General features: G+C 41.9%; 1 protein-coding gene and 1 pseudogene across 1 annotated transcript; one reads left to right on the top strand and one right to left on the bottom strand.

Annotated features, from left to right (window-relative positions):
* The first annotated feature begins 1,603 nt into the window (after positions 1-1,603).
* LOC123094331 (ruvB-like protein 1) lies at positions 1,604-5,023 on the top strand (annotated as a pseudogene).
* A 6,558-nt stretch (positions 5,024-11,581) lies between these two features.
* LOC123090819 (protein FAF-like, chloroplastic) lies at positions 11,582-13,559 on the bottom strand. The gene is made up of 2 exons (XM_044512162.1): positions 13,429-13,559; positions 11,582-13,305 (listed from the first exon to the last, which is right to left on the bottom strand). The coding sequence occupies exon 2, from the start codon at positions 13,250-13,252 to the stop codon at positions 11,960-11,962; it is 1,293 nt and encodes a 430-aa protein (XP_044368097.1). The 5' UTR covers positions 13,253-13,305; positions 13,429-13,559; the 3' UTR covers positions 11,582-11,959.
* Positions 13,560-27,341: the final 13,782 nt, after the last annotated feature.

Below are 27,341 nucleotides of genomic sequence, written 5' to 3' on the forward strand. Positions count from 1 at the left end.
TGAAAAAGAGTTTGTCGATTTTGAAAAAAGGTTCATCAAATTTGAAAAAAGTTCATGGAATTTGTAAAAAATGTATTTTCGTTTTTTGTTCGTGATTTCAAAATGTGTTCATAGTTTTAAATTTATTCACCTTTTCAAATTTTGTTCACAATTTAAAATTGTTCAGTGTACATCAAAAAATGTTCAATGGGTATTTAAATGCTTTTTCAGCGCATATCACAAAATTGTTCAATGTGTAGTTAAAAATTGTTCAGATTATATTACAAAAATGTTCAACGTGTAAAATTTGTTCATCTTATATCAAAAAATGTATAAATATGTTTTAAATTATTTCAATGTATACCACAAAAATGTTCGTTGTGTAGTTAAAAATTGTTCATCGTACACCAAAAAAATGTTCAGTGTATATTTGAAAATGGCTCATCATATATAAATTTTTGTTCATGTTCTCAATAATTGTTCACGTTTTAAAAAATTATGGAATTTGAAAATTTTAAAAATTTCACCAATCATGAAAAAAGTTCATCGATTTTTGAAAAAAATTCATCGATTTGAAAAAGAGTTCACGGGTTTTTAAAAAAGGGTTCACGAATTCGAGAAAAGTTTAATTTTTTTGAAAAAAAAAGTTCATAAAGTTGCAAAAGGTTCATCGATTTTGAAAAAAATTCATCGATTTGAAAAAGATTTCACGGATTTTCAAAAAGGGTTCACGAATTCGAAAAAAGTTCACCAATCATGAAAAAAGTTCATCAAAAAATGGAAAAAGGTTCATCGATTTTGGAAAAAGTTTATCAATTTGAAAAAAGTTCATTCATTTTTGAAAAATTCACATAAAATCAGAAAGTTCTTCATATTTGACAAAAAAACCTCACAAAACTGTGTTCAGAATATTGTCTTTATGCAATATTTAACCTGTGCAAACTCATGGCGAGTGTGGAAAGTCACATGATCATATTTCTCTTGTTCGTTGTTAGATATTCTGTTGTGGCATAACAAAACATCGCGATACTTTACTTAAATTGAGATATGATGTATTATATCTTACTTTCATTTCTCACTTGCCTTGGCTCTCCTACCTGTATTCTGCACATTTCATCATTTGTATACGGGATGCAGGTGGCAGTGGGTGATGTTGCTAGAGTGGTTGAATTTTATTCCATCTACTTAACTAAATTGGTGTTCTCTAGTACTATCGTTTTAGCCGGTAATGTGTTACCATTTGTCTTGGTCATTAAGAATTTGTTTTGAGTTCTACTCCCTCCGTCCCATAATATAAGAGCGTTTCTTACACTACATTAGTGTCAAAAACGTTCTTATATTATGGGACGGAGGGAGTATATTCTGCTTCTTGCTGGTCCAGAATATTTCAGTATGCTGCTCTACCGATGAGAAGTGTGCTGTTCTTTAGAACATACTTACACAAAGACTCTGGAGTAAATTTGGTGAATTACTAGATTTGCTAGCAATTTATCAGGCTGTCTTGTTCATTGCATTCAGTGTACATGAAATTCTGTTTGCAGTGAACTATATTTTGTTTTACATTTGATGCCCTACGTCTACTTCTATTTTGGAAGAAGCTTCAATCTTCTCTTCCTATTCTGCAATGCAGGTCCCTTTCTGTCCTATGGTAGGATCAGAAGTGTACTCTTCTGAGGTCAAGAAAACTGAGGTGCTGATGGAAAATTTCCGTAGAGCTATAGGCTTGCGTATAAAGGAAAACAAAGAAGTCTATGAAGGAGAGGTAGGAGTGACCTATATGATCCTTTTGAAATTTGAAAAAAGATATTGTTCTTGAATTAGTGTTTTACTTGATACCAACACTTTCTTTGTCACCATTTTCTAATAGAACTAATATTCTAGTGTTTGTGGCTATATGATTTTGCTTGCCTTTTAGGTTACGGAGCTTTCCCCAGAAGAATCTGAGAGTTCAAATGGTGGATATGGGAAAAGCATTAGCCATGTAGTAATTGGCCTGAAGACTGTAAAAGGGACTAAACAACTAAAGTTAGATCCTACAATTTATGATGCTTTAATCAAGGAAAAGGTTACTGTCTGCTCCCAACCCTCCCTTGCTCTCTGCCTCTGTTGCTAGACTGTTAGGTTGCATTTGTATTCTCACTTTGAATAACAGTGGGTGGATGGTGTATCTTATGTGTTCAGAATATTGTCTTTATGCAATATTTAGCCTGTGCAAACTCATGGCAAGTGTGGAAAGTCACATGATCATATTTCTCTTGTTCCTTGTTATTTCGTTAGATATTCTGTTGTGGCATAACAAAACATCGCGATACTTTACTTAAATTGAGATGTGATACATTATATCTTACTTTCATTGCTCACTTGCCTTGGCTCTCCTACTTGTATTCTGCACATTTCATGATTTGTATACGGGATGCAGGTGGCAGTGGGTGATGTTATATACATCGAAGCTAACAGCGGTGCAGTGAAAAGAGTTGGCAGATGTGATGCTTTTGCTACAGAATACGATCTTGAAGCAGAGGAGTATGTGCCAATTCCCAAAGGGGAAGTCCACAAGAAAAAAGAAATAGTGCAGGTACAAATTTGACGATAGTTCAGCCTTATAATTTTTTGCATGTACACTTGTTCAGCCAATTCTGCATTGTACCGTCCATAAAACAACTTTTTGGTAATTGAACCTGAGATAATATAGTATGCAATTGCAGCATATTTATATCTAATCTAAAGGATCAAAGGTCGACGCATGATGCATTTGTTAAGATGAAGCTTATTATTATACTTTCGTGTTGCTCAAGCATGCTTAAATATGTGGTTTCCCTGCCAGGTGGTTGTAAGTTGCTTGCTCCTGCTAAATTCCAGAAGATAGAAACGGAAAATCCATAGCCTAATGATTAAGATTGCATCAAATACTCAGTCCACATTATCAATTGTGCCTTCCTGGATAAGATACATAAAGTTCACAAGCTAATAAGATTGCGCCAAATTTTTGATCATCTGCTCAAACCCAGTTAAATATTATCTTATTCAATTGACTAATTAAGTAGGAATCGTTGTTCTTGTTCCTGTCTAAAGAAAGTTAGAATCATTCTTACATACCTACATCCGACGAAGGATAATTAAGTTGAGTGTGGTTTGTTCTCTATTCTCTCGGTGGGTGATAATCTTTTCCAATAGCATAGAGTGAAAATTCCTATTTTTGTTGTAACATAGAAGCATATTCTTCGTATTTTCAAGTTCAATGTAAATCAACTGAAAGAAGTAAATTATATTCTTTCATCTGCATAGGACGTTACACTGCATGACCTTGACGCCGCAAATGCCCAGCCTTAAGGAGGCCAAGATATTTTGTCCCTTATGGGCCAGATGATGAAGCCACGGAAGACTGAAATCACTGAGAAGCTGCGCCAAGAGATCAATAAGGTTTCAAAATTCTGATTATGTAACATTTTATTTTTAAAATTTGGATCAAATTTTGATAGACCTATTGGAATGTGTGCCTTTTCTTTTGTATGGTCGTAGGTGGTTAATAGATATATTGACGAAGGTATTGCAGAGCTTGTACCTGGTGTGCTGTTCATTGATGAGGTACTATATTATTGTCTCATGATTGAAAATTTATTTATCTTCATAGGAAAATCTACTTATCTTCATAGGCTTGTTTTGGATTTCCTAAAATATTAATGAGCTTGGACTTGTTTATTTCCAACTTCTCCTATTTCCAAATAAATAAGTGTCCATCCTGTGGACAGCATTGTTCTCATAAACTAAGTGGCTTTATGCTACTAAATGATAGTCCCTCCGTCCCAAAATAAGTGTCGCTGATTTAGTTCAAAGTTGACAGACGGAGTTAGAATTATGCCTTACAGTGGTCTGATTTCATTAATGACTAACTTTATCTGTAGGTTCACATGCTGGACATTGAGTGCTTCTCTTATCTTAATCGTGCTCTCGAGAGCTCATTATCGCCAATTGTAATACTTGCTACAAACAGAGGAATATGTACTGTGAGGTAAGAAATTTGAAATTCGATTGACGTGTTGTGAACTGCTCGATGCTGAACTGCAATACTGGATTCCCTGGCAGCGCCTTGCAATTATGCTCACTTTAGGCGCTTAGGTGTCAGGGCAGTGGGTGCTTGCCTTACCGCCTTAAAAACATTGCTTTTATGTACTATTTTGCGCCCTTATACATCTTATTATTTTACTCTCATTTATTCAGGGGAACTGACATGACAAGTCCACATGGTATCCCAGTCGACCTTCTAGATAGGTTGGTTATCGTACGGACACAGATATATGGCCCTATCGAGATGATCCAGGTTCCCATTTCATGTCTTATTATGTGCTTTAACTTTCCTATGTAGAAATGCATTTGATGTTTGTTTATTGTGCGTTGCAGATATTAGCTATTAGAGCACAAGTGGAGGAGATTGAAATTGATGAGGACAGTCTTGCATTTCTAGGAGAGGTTGGGCAGCAGACAACTTTGAGGTATGGTTCTTGTTGTTTCAGGTTATGTCCACACATTTGCGTCCCATGCCAAGATTAGAAATGTGAAATTAAATAAAATTTAGCTGGAATGTGTGTTGATAGGATTTTCTTGAGCCTTTAGAGTTAGGACAGTTTCCACCCTGTCTTTTGGCTGCCATCCCACTTTTAGTGTTCTGCTATGTGAATTTTAACATGCCTATATGTCTAGTGTACGCATTACTATCACAGGGTTTGTCATCACTAGGCCAGTTTATTGTTGGTAGTAATGGTTGTAATAGATCTTGAATCTCTTTGCAGACATGCTATTCAGCTGCTGTCACCTGCTAGCGTAGTTGCCAAGGCTAATGGGAGAGAGAAGATCTGCAAGGTATGTGTTGAATTTCAGTAACACGTCATCTTCCTAGCCGGGTCTCAATCGCTTGTATCCTGAACTCATGATCCTCTATCAGGCTGATCTCGAAGAAGTCCGTGGTCTGTATTTGGACGCAAAGTCCTCTGCTCGTTTGCTTCAGGACCAGCAAGGAAGCTACATCACCTAAACTACTCCTGCACAAGAAGAATTCCCAGCTGTCGGCTCAGTCGATCGGACTGTCTTCCCCTAGCAGACTTGGTAAGCAGACGCACAGACTTCATCAAGTGTACAATTGGGGCGTTGTTTCATAGCAGCTGCACTCTGGACTGCACTCCCATTCAGTGGCGGAGCTACTTGGGGGCCAACCTGGGCCATGCCCCCCCCCCCCCCCCCCCCCCCCAGCTCATAGGAAAACATGCATATATGCCTTAATATTTGGTCTAATTTTTGACTAAAATCAGCCTAAAGCAATCATGTTTGCCCCCCCCCCCCCCCCCCTTCAGCCCATGCCCCCCCATAATTTCATCTCAAGCTCCGCCACTACTTCCATTGGTTCCAGAGGAGAGGACAATTCGATTCTGGTCTATGGCTTCTCGTATTTCTGTTTGCTGATTAGATCATGTAGGAATTATCCTGTATCGTCGTTGCCCTTGCTAATTGATAGCTAGATCCCATTTTCCCCCCCTTTGACTATCAGTCACCTCAGATGTATCAGGTCGTGGTTCCTTTGTGGAGAAGTGGAATTTCTTGGATTATGTTTCGTGTTAAGACCGACTCAACTTGTCGAAATGCACGCTGCCTTGCTCACTTGAGCTCGACAACTTATTGGGGTTATGCTGTAAGTTTGTCGTGTGTAACTTAGAACTTGTCGCTCACTCGCCTCGCGCAACTGCGGCGTTGGACCGGGGTTCAGGTAACACGGCCCAATCCGCATCATCACCAAGAAAAAGGAGGCTTCATTCATCGTTTGGCAATTAGAGAGCGAGCATCAGTCTATACAAAAGTGGGCCGTGTGGAACGCGTGCAAAGTTAACAAACGTGGGTGCTGGGTGGATTCGCTCCCTGTTATAGCACAAAGGTTTTTTTTTTCTTTTTTTTTTGTGGGTAGCACAAAGGCTTCTTGTCCCTGGTGGTCCTGTGATAAGCATTTCAGTGAACTTCTCCATCACTAGGGAGTGAAGCTTATCCCTGTCACTCACAGTTTTGCTGCTCACCCCCGGTGCCGGACCCGGAATATGCCCGTTCCGTTCGTAAAGGAAATTCCAATGTGCGCTACCAGGTTCCTACATGGAGACCACTGCCCACTGGGTTAAAGCTCCAACATGGAGCTAAATATGTTTCCTAGTAGACGAGAATTAACCCCTTCTCTGTGCCGAGTGCCGACCACATTCTGTGCTGTTGTTATTCCACGCTGATCCATGTAAGGTGCTGCCTTACATGGAGCCATACAAACGACACAACCGCTCTCCAACAGTCCAACTTGGCATCCATTTCGCTTTCTTGCTCCCTCCCGCTCCTTAACCACAGAGCCGGACGATCCTATCCGCCTACGGGGATCTACAGCGAATAACGGCGCTCGCCGGGTTCTTGTCCACAAACCAAACGAAATTCCACCCAGTGTTAATCCAACTCAGACGCATGACATGGTTCCCGTCCGTTGTCACGAGGCTGATCCGTCGGGCCAGGATGCCAAAGAAAACATGTACCGGGAAAGCGAGACGGGTCGAGATCGCCGGGGATCGGACAGAATTTCATGACAGCCAAAACAACAAGTCGAAACCATCACCAATCCGCACGAACGATTTCAGGGAGTGCGATGCATGGCGGGCAGCAAAAGTGCGCGGGTAGAAGAATCGGCCATGTAGGAGCGCGCCTTTCCCCTTCACTAGAGCGCCTTTGGCCGAGGGCGATGCGGAGAATCCTTCGTGCTGTCCATTTCACATGCTGGCTAGTGGAGGGAGGAATAACCGTTTGCTTTTCTCGTTCTAGACTACTAATAGTAGCCAGCAAAGAAACTGGATGATGCGGGGTGTTTTTTCCGGTGCCTAATGTGAGCCGTGCAAGTGCAACGACGTGAGCCTCCATAATTTTCTGTCGTGGACAAAAGACCAAAGTGAAAGATGAAGGGGGGGAATGTTTTCTTCGTCAGGTCTGAGATAAGACCGCATCTCCGTCGGGGGAATCGGCTGTAGGAGCCGACGGGAGTGCCGAACATCGCCATGGAAAGGCATTGACGACATCAGTAGAATTTGCTGCTGATTCTTCTTTTGGTAAAGAAAACATAACCGCAAAGCAGACGACCGCGTCGCGTACGTACATACTTCATTTTTTCTCAACATTTTGACAAGTCTATTTCCTTTTCTACTTATATTGTTATATATAATCGGCTGGCAAAGCAAAGGTGACTCCATGCAACTTCCAAACGGAGCACTATATTGTAGTATTCGTATAAGCAGGCACATACCTGAAATGCATAAATAAAACATTGTGAAAACACTCATATTAACTTCCGGAATATATTTTTTTCTTGGAATAAATAGTAAGGTGCAGGCAGCATACTAATGGCAAAGCTAAAGCGAACTTTGGCAAGGTGAGAGAAAAGTATTGGGTTCTTCTTTTCCACGTCGTGATGCACCACGATTATTGCGTTAATTTTTCCGTGTAAACAATCTCGAGCTCTTGTCGCTGCTAGGCTACATAGTGCCCTTGCCTTTCCCCTCGCTGCATTATTTCATATCATATGTTGCCGCATAACCAATGGGAGTGAGGCCTTTGAAATTCTCTACGACGTCATTAGCTAGTCTAACACTACTTTACAATCACGAGTAGGTCAACATCATCACTCTAATCAAGCCGGGCAAGTTCGTTGCTTGTTTTCTTTCCATTAGGATAATCGTCTCCCTAAGCGAGCAGATAAGAGCAAGCTAGGGAGCACGTACCTTAATTCTTACGCAATTGCGTCCATTAGCCACGCGTCTCTTCCGCACTCACTTTGTTTATGCAGTTGACTTCCACAAGAGCTTTTTGAATGCATGGCATAGATATCTGTCTCATTGTCTCATAGAGCCATAGTGTACACTTTTTTATCACACATTGTAGTAGAGTAGTGTATATATGATGTAGGCCGTCCATAGAGGCATAGAGTATTAGTAGTAGTAGACAAACTAATATGCAATGCATCTGCCTATCTGAGACCACAGGTGAAGAACACTCTCCACTCAACTCCTCATACTGCTATACAGTACGTGTGGAGAATAAACTTTGACCTCGTGATCATGAGTGGCGTGCACTTTCGTGCAAAAACATATTTAAGCACTAATTTAAGCTGACGAATATGGTCAGCCATGCATGCCTATGGACCATCGGCTAGCTTAGCTTAGGTTGGTGTGGGTCTGAGTGTGAGTAATCATACTGGGCGGCAATTAACTAGTCCCTAACGTACCTATGACATCAGATAACTTGATTCGATCGTCCGCAATGGATTCTGTCTCTGTGCATGCGTCGATCGATAACGTCCATACATTCATGGACTTCATTTCAGTTCCAACTCAACCGTCTTATATGGATAATATATTCGCCATGCAGTAGAACAGCACCCTATTCTGTAGCCTCGCGAGAAATTTCTTAATTATACTCCTATAATAAATTAGAAAAAGGAACACCCTAGCTGCATGTCTTCATAGACCATCAGCCTATGCACATACAAATTCGTAGGGAACGCCGGCCATGTCGAACCTAACTTAAGATGCCATGTAGAAGAGTCAGAGGAGCCGTTTCAGTTCGGCTCGTTTCACAGAAATGGAAAAGATATGTGGAGTGGGCGAAGGAGGACATAGAAAAGAAGACACCGTCCGTCCGTGCGTTCTTTTTAATCACCTGGAACACCAAAAGGCCCGCACCGCCCAATAGGAACTGCACACGTTGACATTGCCATGTTATTTTTTTCCGGAGCGAAAGAGGGGCCACCATTGACATTGGCACATGCATAACCAGCCCACCACTTCCATTCCATGTGCTCCAGCAAAAGCTACTCCATTCACACATGCATTATTAACCGCTGCATGCATGCGGCACGAACCGGCCGGGCGGGCAAAGCTAGAAAAGCGCAGCCGAACATTGCAGCAACGGGAAAGTGGCAAGGCATCGCCGCCGGCGTGGAGCAGCGGCATTGCGACAACTCACGCCCGTGGTGGTACAAGGCGGCGCCACCACTAGCTGTATTCGCATCGGTCGACGTCGTTTCGGCCGGATGCGCATCGGTTCTCGCTACACCCCATGCAGATCTCCCGCGTACGACCTATGATCTGCCATGTACGACTGTACCGCTGTACGCGCTCCTCCGTCGATCTTTTCCGCCCATCTTTCCCTTTACATCTTTTGTTGGTGATCGCTCGGAATGATTTGGTTCGTGGGCGGTGCGCTGCGTTTTTCGCCTTTTGTCAGATCGAAAGCTTCTTGTAATCTTGTCCATGAGACAGAGATGTGATGTGAAGGCAGAGGAGCATAGCCGTATACGTGCGTCCAGTACGGGCCGTCCGCTGGGTGTCGAAGGAACAACATTCCTAGACCGGTGAAGCGCACAGGTAGGTATCACGTCAAAAATGAAAGAAAGGTAAAGTTCACAGGTGGTGCACGGACCGATGACATCAGGTGGAACAACATTGGTACAATGAATATCTCTCAGAGGTCATTTCAAAATAATAAAAAACTCTCAGAGGAAAAAAGAAAGACATTACAGCGAATAAGGTGCGGGCATATTTTAGAATTTAACTTTGATCATCAATTTTAACCAACCAAATGTGAGTTATGCACATGCGACCAAAGTTATTACCACTGAATTCATATTCGGAAAAAGTTTCCGGTGATATAATTTTGAAGCCACATAACTTGTGGTCTGTTGGTTAATAAAGTGATTGTCAAAGTTATACCTCCAAATGCGTTCATGTCTTGTTCACTGGAATGATGAGAGTAGTAAGCAAAATCCATTGGGGCGTTCATACTTTATTAACTGTCGTTTTTATAGTTCATTTCTGTTTGGGATCTTGTCTCATTAGTAGACACGGATCAGCATATTTAAGAGTTTTGACCATTTGCACCACTTTTTTACATCCAAATTCTGATACGTTCCATATTTAACCTTTTTAGTGGATCTTAGGCATACTTGGTCAAACGTGTAAGGTACATGCATGATTCAGTCGGTCGAGGGCGCTGACCAAATGGTTGTATCTCTGTATGTTCAATGAACATACACTACTAGTACAGTACCTCCTTAAAGACAAGCGTGTATGTTCCCTGCAATTTGTTCAACGGATATGGTGCTTCGGTGCAGGGCTACCGGCCTCCATGCTCCGCCTGGTTGGCCCTTTGATTGGTTCAGCCTCATATCCTCTAAAACGGCCGGCGGCCGTCACGGCCTGAGCCTGGTTGCAGTTTGCAGAGCTGGCGCCGCAAGTTGCCAATGAAACAGCTGACGGAAATTCACTAACATATCACGTGAAGACGACGTCTTCAGTCATCTAATTTGTACAAGTTGGACATTGGGTAATTGGCACCTTGTCCACTCGAATAATTCAGTACGTATATGAGGTCCATTCCATGTCTTTTCGTTGAGCAAGATGCGTATTTCTCCATCATTGCATTCTCTCGTCTGTGGCGGCCAAATTAGTGTTTTGACCTTTTTGTGAAAGTTGGGCTAGATCTGACCCTTTTTCTATCGCCGGGTCGATGGCGGTAGGATATAACTGCCTACCGCCGAGGCCCATGACGCTAGGGGTGACGACGGAGATAGACGGTTGTAGGTCGTTGCTAACGTGGATGAAGAGCCTACCGCCAGACACGATGGCGGAAGGTTGTTATACCCTACCGCCCCACGTGGCTTATAACTGTTTGAACCCTACCGCCGAGGTCGATGGCGGTAGGGTATAACAACCTACCGTCGGGAGCCTCGGTGGTAGGGTTGACGGCAGAGGCGACAAGCGTTTAGCTGCGCTGACGTGGATAAGTTTCCTACCGCCATCAACCTCGGCGGTAGGAAAAAGGGCCAGATCCTAAAATTAATCAAACTAGGGCGCAGAAGGGTCAAACAAATATATCTGCTATGTGCTCTCGTCATGAAAATTCATCATCGAACAAACAAATATATAATGAATTTTCACTACTTTTGTTATTTAGTACTATATAGTGATTTAAACGCTTTTATATTTTTTACGGTGGGAATAATAGATTTATTTTCCAAGGGTAAATTAGACTTGCATTCTTGTTGGCATGAACGTCGGCAGTCGGCAGCAACTAGACACTCGATTGGTGTAGCGACTTGCCGACCTGTGCGCAAGCTCGTTCTGACGGCGGTACTAGTCGATCGGCGGTCTAGAGACGAGACATCGATGTAATTTTTATTATTCCAGCTTACGATGTTTCGTATTATTGGTGAACTTTTACAATAATAGGTCTGCATTTTGGGGGGAAATGTGCACGCATCGAGTAATGCATGAGGTAGGCGGCAAAATCAACGTCATGTGCATCTATCCGTGCCGCACGATCGATCGCTGTAGGGCTGCCCGAAGTGGCAGGCCGAACTATACTAGTTCGCGCATCCCCTATGTCTCGCTCTGCCTGAAAGCGTCGATTATTCGGCACGCACGCACGCCGTCACGATCTTCTCACGGATAAAACGGAAACGGAAGCCGGCGGCACGACCCCATCATTGCACATGATGCGCAGCGTATGTATGAAAATGGCAAGCCGATGGTAGAATCCGTTATACAGCCAACAATCTGTTAATTCATTGAATAATTACTCAAATCACACTGGAAATACATCACGAGTGCAGTGAAGTAGTACGGTCACGCCGGCCGGAGGCACTGCATGCACCGGGACCAAACGGCGACCCGACCGATCGATCGATCGATCGGGGGAAAATGAGCGACACATGGGCGGCATGTGTCACAAAAAAGCCCGGCATGCATGCAGCCAGCAGCCACTGTGGCCACGGATTAAGGTTGTTATTATCCATCCCATTGGCTAGGCTAACTATCTGGGATTAGTTTAAGCCCAGCAACCCAACTATCGCATTAGCAGCAGTGCAAGTGCAAATGCAAATGCTGGACATGTTTCGTCGGGCGAGCGCACGTGCGATTGATTAGGAGGTGGCAATGCAGTACTGCTCCAGGATGAAGAGCGGCTTCTGCCGCAGCTGCCGGCACCGGCGCACGCTCTGCAGCAGGTCGTGCTTGTCGCCCCTCCGCGACGTGAACAGGAGGAGCTGCTGCGGCTTCCTGTCGGCGGCGGCCAGGGCCGAGGCCGACGACGGGTGGTGCTGTCCGCCGCACTCGTCGTCCTCCTCCTCGTCGTCGCTGTCGTCGCCGTCGACGGGGGTGCGCGGCGCGCCGGTCTCGGTCGACGCCACCGCGACCGCGGCCGCGAGCGTCGTCGTGGAGGAGGGCACCCGGCGCAGCGCTGGGGTTTCGTCGCGCGCGGACGGCTCGGGGTGCGGCGCGTCGGCGTGGCACCGCGCTTCCTCGGAGGTGAAGGTGAAGGGCGTGCTGCCGACGAACTTGTTGATCACGAGCGTCGACCGGTGCACCTTGGCGGCGGCGGGCGCCTGCGGCTGCGAGCTGACCTTCACCTCCACCATGGTTCCTCTGTCCACCACCTCCACCTCCTCCTCGTCTTCCTCGGCCTCCTCCTCCACCTGCATGGCCACCTCTTGCTCTGGCTCGCACTTGTCCTCCACCACCGGGAAGAAGGACGCCTCGGCCGGCGCGGCGCTCTTGCCCGCCGCGCTCTGGCCACGAGCAGAGCACTCGATGAAGGAGAGGCGGAGGCGGCCGCCCTGGCGGTTCGCCTGGAGGTACCCGCGCGGCCTCACCACCACCGCCTCGACGACGAGGCGGCCGTCCTGGCGGCGCGAGCACATCTTCAAACACGGCCCGTCGCGGCTCGACATGGACGGCAGCGGCGGCGGGAACGAGCGGCGCGGCGACCGTCTCCCGCCCGAGGAGTGGTAGTTCACCGCCACGAGCCCGTCTCCCGGGTAGCAGCTTTCTCGCGCGGCACTGCTCTCCCAGAAGGACTCCTCTGCCTCGACGGGCGCCGTCGGCATCGGCGAGCCACCAAAGAAGCAGTCCATGTCGACGGCGTCGAGAGACGCGGTGAAGTCGCCGGAGCCGGTCTCGCAGCCGAGGCTCTCGGTGCAGATCTCGAGGCTCTTCTGGCTCATCGAGCGGCGCACGCGCGGGCTGACGTACGGCTTCTTGGCGGCGGCGGCCACCTTGCTCTCGACCACGTCGGCCTGGATGGCATTCCATATGTCGACCTGCGCAGGCCGGTCGTCGGCCACCGCCGCGGCCGGCTTGTACGGCTCAGCCGGGCGCAGCCAGGCGGGGGTCTCGAACGCCGGCACGGCCGGGCCACGGCACACGGCCACCGACATCTTGGCCTTGCGTGGGAAGACGTGAAGTGGCGGCGGTAGCGAAAGGCTGCTCCCTGTGGAGAAGCAAGATCAGAAAAGAGGTGAGCAAGAGATGAACGGCTTGCGGTGCATGCATTTCTCGACTTAAAAAAAACATGCAAGGGCCAGAAGAGCAGGCGCTGTGGCAGCTTTCTTACCTCAAGGAACGTCAATAGAGAAGGCGTAGAAAAAACTTGTTTTCTGAGAGTTGGGAGGTGTTGTTTCGGGAGGCGATCACTGGCTGGTCTTCTTGTTTTTGACACAAGACAGAAGCTGCTCTGTTGCTGGCATGTATGATTTGGTTTGCTGAGCTCCGAGGGCTATTTGTAGGCGGGGGAAAGGGGAGGAGAATGGGTGGCATTGGCCGTCCAAGGCCAAAGGAGAGGGGGGCCATGCTCCCGCACTACTTGCCTCCGCCACCATGCTTTGTTTTCCTTCACCTTTTTCGCAAGTTACACTTTGGCATTCTCTTTTGCTAAAATTCATTTTGTTATTTCTTATTGCAGTTTAGGTGCACGTCAGTCGCCTGAATTTGAAAGAGGATCCGTCGATTCTATGGGAAGGAAGCAACAGCCAAAATAAAAAGCACCACCACACCATGTTTTGTTTCAGTGTGCTCTCAAAATACGACAGAGCAATAGATGTTAGCTACTACCACCACACACTTTTCTATTTCATATTCCCCTTTTTGAATACTGATGTACTAGTCATCTCAAAGTAAAAATTACCAAGGTCTAGAAAAAAGACTACCTATCCATGATACACAAATTTTGGCTGTTGTTTTTCTACTGCATTTTAGTACAAGAATGATGCATTAATAATACAATGATTTTTATAATAAGAAGTCTAGGAATGATATTTTGAAAACGCCGCTAGAATTCTCTTGGTTTATAACATTTTTCTAAAAGAAGGATAAACCCCGGCATCTGCATCATTATGATGCACACAATGCATTTGCATACTAGAATTCCTTGTTGCTTTGCATGGTTTGAAACGGAAGATTTTTTTTCCATCAACTGCTTATTCGATCACCAGGCAGATGGTTAATTTGTTGGAAAGTAAAACATGTAGCCTATAGGGGTAGAATATAAACTTTTCCATGATGAGAAAATGAACTGTTTAATATGTGCTCCGTTGGAGTTGGAATATTCTCAATGCCCCAATTGTGTTTTCTTTATCATAAAACTTTCTCTTGTTCTTACATAGTGCTTTAGGTAAATATGACATGGCGAGATTCCAATTTGTTTGCATCTCCATACAAGAACAGAATTTTCTTTCGTCATTGTTGGGTTTGAAATGACAATCACCCACATTCACTACAAGTCCTTACTAGAGTGGAGAAAGAATGGATGAAATAAAATTATATCTCCTTTTGGTTCTTTTCATACGTGTCTTTCATCGGCATGAATGATATTTATATGTTTGTACACATCTTCTATTATGTCACCCTTCTTGCTCATTAAGTGGAATGGAGATGCCATTCCTAGGCTCACAGATTTGTCGGATGGTGCATGTGTCTTCTCAATGTTTTGTTACTCAATTTATTAATAATTCTTATTTGAAATGTACCAAAAACAAATTAGCGGAGAAACCCGTACAAAACTCAAAGTTGTGTGCATGTAATACTCTTGTTTTTTAGTACTCTCTGTACTACAAAGAAGTACAGGTCACCTTGAAACTTTATTGCTCACGTGCTAACTTTGAGGGTATATAACTTAAGACAAAAATTAGACTCCCTCCATTACTTTATATAAAGTTTTTTTATTAAAAATAACATTGACCTAATTTAAAGAAAAAAACTATCAAAAGCAACAATACTAATTAAAAATAAAAATAAATTTAATTATGGATCTAGTTATATTCAACTAGTATGATTTTTTTCCATAAACTTGGTCAAAGATAGAAAAAATGACTTATAAAATAATACACCTTAGAAAAAGAATAGAGGGGGGGTTAGAATTTTGCCCATATTACAAAAATTAGGCCATATTTACCTTGTAGCTATGAACTTGTGACATTTTTTTAAAAAAATTGATTTTTTTTCTTGAACCAAAAAATGAATCCCACATGTTAAGATGACATGACAATCGACTTGAGATAATATGAAATGTATTCACTAGAGGCATCGGGCAATATCCAACATGGCATGGGAGCACTGTGTCATGGCAAACTACACCTATTTGCCATATATTTTCACATAATTCGGTGCAATTTGATGAATTGGGAGAGACCCGTGACAATTTTGCCCCCCCCCCCAATGCACATACATGGTTGGGTTGCCCCGTTAGCTACCATGCAATCTTAACAAGCGTCGAGTTTGGTAGTAAATAATAAAATAGGGTAAAATATGTCATGTGGTCAGAACTAAGTGTGGAATTTAACAAGATAGATGAAATATAGTAAAATTTACCCCAAAGTCACAATCAAAAAGTAAATGGGTGAAAAATACTGGAAGCTAGAATAACAATTGGAATATGAAACCCTAAACGAAATTGCATGGTCTACATGCGTAGATGAATTTCAAAGCAAATTAAGTAGTTGGTCGTGTTCTTGGTTGTCTATGATTCATTCTTCCTCACTAAACTTCCACGTGTGCCCTTGATGGAAGAGTTTCTTTTTAGATATCCAAAATTTAGCCTCTATGGCTCATACCTTTACTCGTTTTGTTTCGCTAGAAAATGGACGGATTGAAGACAATTGATGTCAAACTAAACTTACCAGCCATACATCCAAGCTAACTACTTTGGCAACCATCCTTCTAACTAATAGCTCATATGGATAAGCTTCCACACCCTCTTTACCGGTCTTTGAGCCAAGATTATAGCCATCATCGATAACAGTTGGACACCCCCCTATCATCGTCCAGAACCCTCAGACATCTACTATGTATAGCTTGTGCTCATGCACCCTTGTATCTTTGGCATTTGCCACTCTTTATGTGCTCCTGCAAGGCTGAAACCACGCCTCTCCACTATCATTCATGTTGATATGACATTATGCAACACCACGTTAATGTCGCTCTTGTTGCTTTCTAAAAGGATCGAGAAGAGGTGTCTAGAGGGGGTGTGATTAGACCCTCAACAAGCAAAGATGGCAGTTTTTAAGTTTTTCAAGTTGAGGTTGGAAATTAGCACAATTTCAAACATTCACAATACAATTCAAGCAAGCATGCAAAGAACATATGAGCAGCGGAAAGTAAAGCATGCAACTTGCAAGAAAGTAAGGGATGGGATTGGAGTGTGCAAACGCAATTGGAGACACGAAGATTTTTGGCGTGGTTCCGATAGGTGGAGGTACCGTCATCGAGTTGAACGTGTGTTGAACGCGGAGGTACCGTAGGTTCGGTGCTTGGATCGGTTGGATCGTGAAGTCGTTTGACTACATCAACTGCGTTAACTAAACGCTTCCGCTTTCGGTCTACGAGGGTACGTGGACACACTCTCCCCTCTCGTTGCTATGCATCTCCTAGATAGATCTTGCGTGATCGTAGATTTTTTTTTTAAATTACCACGTTCCCCAACATCCCCAACGGTCAACTCTCTCTCACAGATTTTGCTATGGTGGAAAGATGATTTGAGTGGAAAGCAACTTGGGAAGGCTAGAGATCAAGAATCTTGTGGTTGGAATGGAATATCTTGGTCTCAACACATGAGTAGGTGGTTCTCTCTCAGAAAATCAATGCTGGAAGTGTAGGCACGTTCTGATGGCTCTCCTCACAAATGAAGAATGGGTGGAGGGGTATATATATCCTCCACACAAAATCTAGCCGTTACACACAAATTCCCAAACTTGGTGGGATCGAATGGTAAAACTCGGTCAGACCGATTCAGGTCAAAATGTGAGTGTTAGAGTTTTCAGTGGGACCGACAAGGTCAACTCGGTGGGACCGATTGCAGGGGTTAGGGTAAAACCTCAACTCGGTTTGACCGATTACTCAGACTCGGTGAGACCAATTTTGGTATTAAGCAAACTAAGTATTGGTCAAGCAAACTCGGTGGGACCGATTGCACAATCTCAGTGAGACTGAAATTGTTGCAATTGGTAACAGGAAGTTTGCAAGCCCATCTCGGTGAGACCGAGATCCCATCGGTGAGACTGAACTAATTAGGGTTTGGTAGTGGCTATGTCAAATGAACTCGGTGGCGCCCGATAGATCAAATCGGTGGGGCCAAGTTTGACTTTTAGGATTAGGACATATTTGGATATGAGAAAGTGGTTGAGGGCTTTGGAGCATATCACTAAGCACTTTGAGCAAGCAAGCCATTAAGCAACACCTCATCTTCTTTTAATAGTATTGGCTTCCCTATGGACTCAATGTGATCTTGGATCACTGAAATGAAAATGTAGAGTCTTGAGCTTTTGCCAAAGTTTGTCCTTAGCATCTTGAAGGCGTTTCACATCCTCTTGTCCATGTCCAATCCATGTCCATGCCACTCCAATGTTGAACTTATCTGAAATATACTAGGTAGAAATATTAGTCCAACAAGAGATATGTTGACATTAATTGCCAAAATCACCCAGGGAGCACTTGTGCTTTCACGTTCCTAATGTCCCCAACTTGTGGCACATGCATTTCTTTTTGTCTCCTTTTCTTCTCATGGTATGTTCATTACTGTCTTGTGTGAGCTTCCAAACCACGATAATACTTTTGCCCCCATTGTTTGGGAGAACTTTGGCTAGTCCACTACAAGCAATTTCTCTCCCTTTACCATAGTTAGCTTGTCTTTGCAGCACACTTACTTCACCACCAACACATTCCTCTCTTCTGCATGCACCTGTTGTGGCATGATTTTGTGGTGCAACTCTTATTCGCCTCCCCACACACATTTGCTAATTGTGCTACCAGGAGGACCAGCCAACATCACCTTCGTTGAGGCTCTATAGGATGTCAACTCTATGGCCTCCCTCCAGGTACATCAACTACAACCACAACCATCCTTCTAAGTGTTCAGAAATCTGGAAGACCAAAGTTTTTAGGGATGATCACCACCTCGTCATCATTGAACATTGTGTGACATCAAGTGTGGACTAGCGATGTTCGTGCTCTATCTGCAAATCTATTTTCAAGATTGGGATCGAATCTCCAAAATATCTCCATTACTGGTGTAATCTATAAAACTGTGATCTAGCCGTAGTTTTATGATAAAATGGCCTAATCGGATTTGGTTCAAGTGGCCTTCTAAACCCTAAATAAATTTAACCTCCACTTGGATGCATGTATTAAGAAAATAAAATGTATTATAAAAAACTACTATCTTTTAACATGTTATATGAAGTACCAAAGCTTTGGATACTAACCTTATGGAGTATTGGAGAAACAATAGGTGTTTGGTGATTGTAGTGTTTTTAACTGTATTCACTTTTTCACTTTGCATGGTCATAGATAAAATAGTCGTTGTGAGAACACTTAATTCATACGAGTCTGTAAGCACCAATAACTTTGCTAGTTTACCGACTGAATATAAGCTTACGTATCAATTTTGGTTCTAGCATGAGTTTACATGAATTTATTTTCTGGAAGTTCCAAAGGTAAACTATACATGATTCTAAAAGAAACTAGTCAACATATGAATGTTGTAGATCACAGCAAGATAACGTTCTTGCATATGGATCACACATCAAAAATCTTGCATATGAAAGTAAGCAAGCTCTCCAAGAAAGAAAGGTGTATGACCTACACGAAACAGGCATGTTAGAAAAAGATGGAGCAGGTGTTTCTCTTTAAAGGAAAAAAATAAGAGAGAGCATTGGAGTAAACTTTTTAGAACTCAGAAAAATCCCCAAGAGAATGGTTCATAAAACTTTATTAATAATTGTTTCCAAACACAAAACAATATTTAAAACTAAAATTTTCTAAATAGTGGTGTTCTAAGAAAACTTCAAAAATTATATCTTTGTGCATGTAGTTTACGTTACAAGCCATCTTTTGCGATAGCCTAACCTCTGCCACAACTACACTAGCCAATGGTTGCCAACAAGAAATGAAGTTTATGGAATTTGTACCCAATTAATTTATTACCTACACCAAATCAACATATGCTTTGACTTGTCCTACATACTACTAGTAACTCCACTTATTTCGTACGTTCTTCGTACTCCACTATGAAACATTTGTAGTATTTCAATCATAAGCTTTTACCATTAGATTCTACATCTTTTCCCTTTATAGAGAAAAGGTTGAAAATTGGATCATATACCTTTGGTACGTCTCCAACATATCGATAATTTTTTATTGTTCCATGCTATTATATTACTTGTTTTGAATGATTATGGGCTTTATTATACACTTTTATATTACTTTTGGGACTAACCTATTAACCGGAGGCCCAACCCATATTGTTGTTTTATTGCCTGTTTCAGTATTTCGAAGAAAAGGAATATCAAACAGAGTCCAAACGGAATGAAACCTTCGGCAACGTGATTTTTTGGAAGAATATCATCTTGGAGACGTGGAGTTCAAGTAAGAAGATACTCGAGGACTCCACGAGATAGGAGGGCGCCCCCCCCCTTGTAGGGCGCGCCCCCTGTCTCGTGGGCCCTTCGAGCACCTCCCGACCGACTTCTTTCGCCTATATAGTCCCACATACCCTAAAAACATCCACGGAGAAGATAGATCGGAAGTTCCGCCGCCGCAAGCCTCTGTAGCCACCAAAAACCTCTCGGGAGCCCGTTCCGGCACCCTGCCAGAGGGGGAACCCATCACCGGTGGCCATCTTCGTCATCCCGGCGCTCTCCATGACGAGGAGGGAGTAGTTCACCCTCGGGGCTGAGGGTATGTACCAGTAGCTATGTGTTTGATTTCTCTCTCGTGTTCTCTCTCGTGTTCCCTCTATGGCACGATCTTGATGTATCCCGAGCTTTGCTATTGTAGTTGGATCTTATGATGTTTCTCCCCCTCTACTCTCTTGTGATGAATTGAGTTTCCCCTTTGAAGTTATCTTATCGGATTGAGTCTTTTATGAGAACACTTGATGTATGTCTTGCCGTGCTTATCTGTGGTGACAATGGGATATCATGTGCCTCTTGATGTATGTTTTGGTGACCAACTTGCAGGTTCCACCCATGAACCTATGCATCGGGGTTGGCACACGTTCTCAGGGGCGGAGCCCAATGGGCCTACCCTGATGCACAGGCATCAGTGTCCGAATTAATTTTTACTCGTACGTGCTATCTAAAGAAAGACTGTGCATCAGGTACGGCAGTGTCCGGTGCATCAGGGTACGAAATTCCAGCCGAGGATCGCGTATCTACTCGCCTGCTCCCAGGCCAGGCCCACTTGGCTCAGCATCTTGCGTTCGCAGCCCATACGTGCGTTGGTCGATCGATTGTTCCCCATGTTCGATATAGGTTCCCAAATCCCAATCCCTAGTTCCCCATGGACGCTCCAATGGCGGCAGTACCCACTCAGCACGCCGCGCATCGCAGTTGCGGGAGCTGCCGGTGATCGGCACGACGCCAACGCCGTAACGTTGACGCAACGCCCAGATGCATAGGCTAGACCGATCCCCTGATCGCTGCAGCTACGCCAGCACTTCCTACTCTTTTTGCTCTGTTGCCATCTACAGGTTACAACATACCCTAATTTCTTCCTGGTAGCGCCCTTGCCTTTTTCAATGTTTCCAAGTACTTCTACAAACAATGGTTATTAATTTTTGACATTTTTGCATGAACTTGAATCGAGATAAATCAAACTCCGTTCATATATACGAGTTTTTGGCAAAACATGTGCATCGTTTAGGATTTCAACTTACAATTTTCCATGTCACACATGTGACTTTTTATTTTTTGTTTGTCAAATGCAGCTATCCTATGGACAGGGTTTTTCTCAAAAGAAAATCACTATTTTGAAATGCTCTGGAAGATGTAAACTGGGAAGAAGACTAGATTTAGTATAATCCAAGCAAGAAGAAATTAACAGAACTTTACCATCCTAATTTGAAGAATATACTTGCACAATCACCTCGGTGATGAAATCTTCAGTGATGAGATAGGTCACCAATGCTCAAGGAAGCAAATCTGTTCGAAGGTAATCAAGAGACATCTTTTCCAAGTAATTTTGCCTTACCTCCATCCTTATAGTTAGAATTTAATTAGTAACTGTTGAATTTATACACCATCTTATTATTATGTCGGATAATCTATACTAGAAGTTACAAAATATACCTTTACTTAAATGTTGCTTACAAAATTTACGCCATGTTAAAGGGGTGCATCAGGGTGACTTGAGCTCCAGCTCCGCCCCTGCACGTTCTTGACTCTCCGGTAGAAACTTTGGGGCACTCTTTGAAGTACTTTGTGTTGGTTGGATGAATCTGAGATTGTGTGATGCATATCGTATAATCATGCCCATGGATACTTGAGGTGACAATGGAGTATCTAGGTGACATTAGGGTTTTGGTTGATTTGTGTCTTAAGGTGTTATTGTAGTACAAACTCTTTTATAGATTGATCCGAAAGAATAACTTTGAGGTGGTTTCGTACCCTACCATAATCTCTATGTTTGTTCTCCGCTATTAGTGGCTTTGAAGTGACTCTTTGTTGCATGTTGAGGGATTGTTATATGATCTATCTATGTTATTATTGTTGAGAGAACTTGCACTAGTGAAAGTATGAACCCTAGGCCTTGTTTCCTATCATTTCAATACCGTTTACGCTCACTTTTACCACTTGCTACCTTGTTGTTTTTATTATTTTAGATTACAAAAACCTATATCTACTATCTATTTTGCACTTGTATCTTCATCTCTTCGCCGAACTAGTGCACCTATACAATTTACCATTGTATTGGGTGTGTTGGAGACACAAGAGACTCTTTGTTATTTGGTTGCAGGGTTGTTTGAGAGAGACCATCTTCATCCTACGCCTCCTACGGATTGATAAACCTTAGGTCATCCACTTGAGGGAAATTTGCTACTGTCCTACAAACTTGTGCACTTGCAGGCCCAACAACGTCTACAAGAAGAAGGTTGTGTAGTAGACATCAAGCTCTTTTCTGGTGCCGTTGCCGGGGAGGCTAGGTAAAGGGCACTCACTCACACCCCGTCAACTAAGCTCTTTTCTGGCGCCGTTGCCGGGGAGGTGAGTGCTTAAAGGTATATCTTTAGATCTTGCAATTGAGTCTTTTGTTTCTTGTTTTATCACTAGTTTTGTTTATAAAAGAAAATTACAAAAAAATGGAGTTAAGTTTGTCTCATACGCTTCGTCTTTTTAATATCTTTCGTGAGAATGATGTAAGGGAAAATTGTGCTCAAGTGCTAGAAGAAGAATGCATTAGAATGTTTGACACTAAATCTTTGAATGATGAGCATGATTTCAATGTTGTTAGTATAAACTCTTTGAATATCCATAGTACTAATGATGATTGCTCTAGTCATGATGAAAATATATCTTATGAGCATGTCAATTTTTGTGGAGTGCATGTTTGCAATAACACACCAAATAGAGAAGATATTTATTGCAAGAGGCATAAGCATTTAGAAACTAAATGGTTGCAAGAAAGGTTAGATGTGAGTGCTGAAAATTTAAAATTCCTTTGCCGTGCTTTTGAACTTTGCAATGAACGTGGTCATTTACATCTCCTATGCAAATTGTTTCATGATCGAATCGTGTCCAAAAATTGTGATGATTTGATCTCCATTGCTCATTACAATGAGCTTAGTTACTTTTGGGTTATGAAGAATTGAAACGTTTACTTAAGGACCTTTCAGAATTTTCCCATAAGAAATTCCTTGATATTGATCTAGAAGAGATTTATATTTTTTGTGCGGAGAATTGCATCGAAAATCCTTATATTGCCAATTACCTAAAGAAAAGAAAGCAAATGGAAGATGATGAGAATACTAATGAAAGGGAAGAGACTTCCCAATATCCTCCTATTATTTGTTATGATGAATCAGGTAATGAGGAGGAGCTTTCTATTCAACCAATCTCGTCAATAAGGAGCTCAAAGAGGAAGGTTGAACCCACACATAACGTGAAGAAGAAAAGGAAAAGAAGGGGCAACAAAGGTAGAAAGGTATCCCTCCCAAATGATGTTGCTCCTACTAATCATTGTGATAATGATAATTGTTTTACTATTGGTTCTACCCATATTTTTAACGATGAGAGTGATTATGCTTATGATATGAAAGGGCCCAAGCTTGGGGAAGCTATGTTTGATGAGGATGAAATATTTGAGAATATATTTGCTGAAATTAATTTTTGTCCCAAGCTTGGGGATGCTATGTTTAATGAAGATGATATTTTTAGCATCCCAAGTTTTGATATGCAAAGTTGTTATGATGATAGCATGCCTCCTACTTATGATGAATATATTAATGAAAGTGGGTTTGGAAGAGTGTCAACTTTAGGAAGTAGTGATCCCACTATTTTGGAGGATGTTGAATCTTATTGTGGTGAATATTAAAGTGGATTTGGAAGAGTGTCAACTTTATTTAGTGATTCCACTATCTTGGGAGAGGTTTCAATCGATTATGATGAGAACGAAGTTGCTATTTATGATGATTATTGTGATGAAACTCATGCTATAAAAAGTAGTGATGATTATATTTACAAATCTTGTCATGATTATGATTACCCTATTTCTGAACATTACTCTTTTAATGTGGAAACAATTTTTAGTGTTCAAGTCTCTTATGATACTCCCACTATTCTGAATGAGAAGAATTTTGCTTATGTGGAGAGTAGTAAATTTTCTATGCTTGTAGATCATGAAAAGAATGCTTTAGGTGCTTGTTATATTTTTGAATTCATTCATGATGCTACTGGACATTATTACGAGGGAGGAATATATGCTTGTAGGAATTGCAATAATGTCAAGGTTCCTCTCTATGTGTTGAAAATCTTGAAGCTATGTTTGTTTTACCTTCCTATGCTAGTTGATTATTGTTCCCATAAGTTGTTTGCTCACAAAATCCCTATGCATAGGAAGAGGGTTAGGCTTAAATGTGCTAGTCATATGCTTCATGATGCTCCCGTTATGTTTCAATTATTATCTTTTATGTGAGCATCATTGTCGTCATCATGCCTAGCTAAAAAGGCATTAAAGAAAAGCGCTTGTTGGGAGACAACCCAATATTTATCCTTACTGTTTTTGTGTGTACACATGATTATGCTACTGTATTAATCATGTTTTATAGCTTTTGTTTCAATAAAGTGCCAAGTAGAACCTTTGGGAAGACTTGGGTGAAGTTTATATGATCTTGCTGTGAAAAACAGAAACTTTAGCGCTCACGAGATTAGCTGCCATGTTTTACTGGATAGTGCTTTTAGGTTGATTCTTTTTGCATATGATTAATAGACAAATTCCTCAGGTCCAGAAATTTATTTCATAATTTTTGGGGTTCCATAAGTATACGTTTTATAAAGATTACTACAGACTGTTCTGTTTTTGACAGATTCTATTTTCTATGTGTTGTTTGCTTATTTTGATGAATCTATGCCTAGTATTAAGTGGTATGAACCATAGATAAGTTATAGTACAGTAGATATTACACCAATATGAATTTAGAATGAGTTCATTACAGTACCTAAGTGGTGGTTTTATTTTCTTATACTAACGGAGCTTACGAGTTTTGTGTTGAGTTTTGTGTGGTTGAAGTTTTCAAGTTTTGGGTAAAGATTCGATGGACTACGGAATAATGAGTGGCAAGAGCCTAAGCTTGGGGATTCCCAAGGCACCCCAAGGTAATATTAAAGGACAACCAAGAGCCTAAGCTTGGGGATGCCCCGGAAGGCATCTCCTTTTTCGTCTTCGTTCATCGGTAACTTTACTTGGAGCTATATTTTTATTCATCACATGATATGTGTTTTGCTTGGAGCGTCATTTTCTTTTGTTAGTGTTTACTTGATGTTAGTTAGAATAATGTTTTGCCTCTTTAGTTTCAATAAAAAAGTCAAGGATAGCCTTTGCCATGTTTATTTTGCTAGTATACATGTTGCCATTTGAAAACAGAAAGTTTACTGCTATTGCAAAAATTCCCTAGAAAAGTCAGAGAATGGAATAACATTGAATCTTTTTTGCATACTGAACTCTGATAAATTTATTACAGTGGGAATTTTAGCTCATAATTTTTGGAGTCAGGGAAGTATTGATACTCTTGCATTCTTTACAGACTGTACTGTTTTGGCAGATTGCTGTTATGTTTGCATTGTTTGCATATGTTTGCTTGTTTAATGATTCTATTTGATGATAGGAGTATTAAATATGCAGAGGCTTTAGTATGCAATGTTGAATAATAATTTAAGTGATTTGTTACAGTAGAAAATGATTAGGTTTTGCATTGGTTTATACTAACATATCTCACGAGTTCTTATTGAGTTTGTTGTGAATGAAGCTTTTGATAAAAAGAGAAACCATGATATGAGAGGAATTAAGGAGACATAAAAGCTCAAGCTTGGGGATGCCCAAGGCACCCCAAGATAATATTTCAAGAAGTCTCAAGCATCTAAGCTTGGGTATGCCCCGGTAGGCATCCCACCTTTCTTCTTCAACAACTATTGGTTAGTATCGGTTGAGCCTAAGTATTTGCTTCTTCACATGAGTTGTGCTATCCTTGCAATGCCATTTTATTTTGTTTTGCTTGCTGCTTGAATACAATACCAAGATCTGAAATTATTTAATGAGAGAGAGTCTTCACATAGTTGCATAATTATTTAGCTACTCATTGATCTTCACTTATATCTTGTTGGACTAGTTTTTCGTTTGCTCTAGTGCTTCACTTATATGTTTTAGAGCACGGCGGTGGTTATATTTTGTAGAAATTGCTAGTCTCTCATGCCTCATTTATATTATTTTGAGAGTCTTAAACAGCATGGTAATTTGAAAGAAAACTTTCATAGGAAGTGAATTGGATGCTATGATCAACTTGATACTTGATAATTGTTTTGAGATATGGAGGTAGTGATATTAAAGTCATGCTAGTTGTGTGATTATGAATTCAAAGAATGCTTGTGTTGAAGTTTGTGATTCCCGTAGCATGCATGTATGGTGAACCGCTTTGTGATGAAGTTGGAGCATAATTTTATTTATTGATTGTCTTCCTTATGAGTGGCGGTCGGGGACGAGCGATGGTTTTTTTTCCTACCAATCTATCCCCCTAGGAGCGTAGTGCTTTGGTTTTTGATGACTTCTAAATTTTTGCAACAAGTATATGAGCTTTTTTATTAATGTTGAGTCCATAGATTATACGCACCCTTTCACCCTTCCATCATTGCTAGCCTCTCTTGTGCCGCGCAACTCTCGCCGATACCATACACCCACCATTTACCTTCCTCAAAACAGTCACCATACCTACCTATTATGGCATTTCCATAGTCATTCCGAGATATATTGCCATGCAACTTTCCACCGTTCCGTTCATATGACACGCATTACTTCTGTCATATTGCTCTTTGCATGATCATGTAGTTGACATCGTATTTGTGGCAAGGCTACTTTCATAATTTTCATACATGTCGCTCTTGATTCATTGCATATCCCGGTACACCGCCGGATGCATTCATATAGAGTCATATCTTGTTCTAGCTTTGAGTTGTAAATCCATAAAAGTGTGATGATCTTCATTATTAGAGCATTGTCCTAGTGAGGAAAGGATGATGAAGGCTATGATTCCCCCACAAGTCAGGATGAGACTTCGGACTTTACAAAAAGAAAGAAAAAATGAGAAAAAAAATGAGAAAGGCCAAAAAGAAAAAGAAGGCCAAAGAAAAAAAAAGAGAAAAAAATAATAAAATGAGAGAAAAAGAGAGAAGGGACAATGCTACTATCTCTTTTTCCACACTTGTGCTTCAAAATAGCACCATGATCTTCATGATAGAGAATCTCATATGTTGTCACTTTCATATACTAGTGGGAATTTTTCATTATAGAACTTGGCTTGTATATTCCAATGATGGGCTTCCTCAAAAGTGCCCTAGGTCTTTGTGAGCAAGCAAGTTGGATGCACACCCACTTAGTTTCTTTTGTTGAGCTTTCATATATTTATAGCTCTAGTGCATCCGTTGCATGGCAATCCCTACTCACTCACATTGATATCTCTTAATGGGCATCTCCATAGCCCGTTGATACGCC

This window comes from Triticum aestivum, chromosome 4B, assembly GCF_018294505.1.
Source record: "Triticum aestivum cultivar Chinese Spring chromosome 4B, IWGSC CS RefSeq v2.1, whole genome shotgun sequence".
NCBI classification, from domain to species: Eukaryota; Viridiplantae; Streptophyta; class Magnoliopsida; order Poales; family Poaceae; genus Triticum; species Triticum aestivum.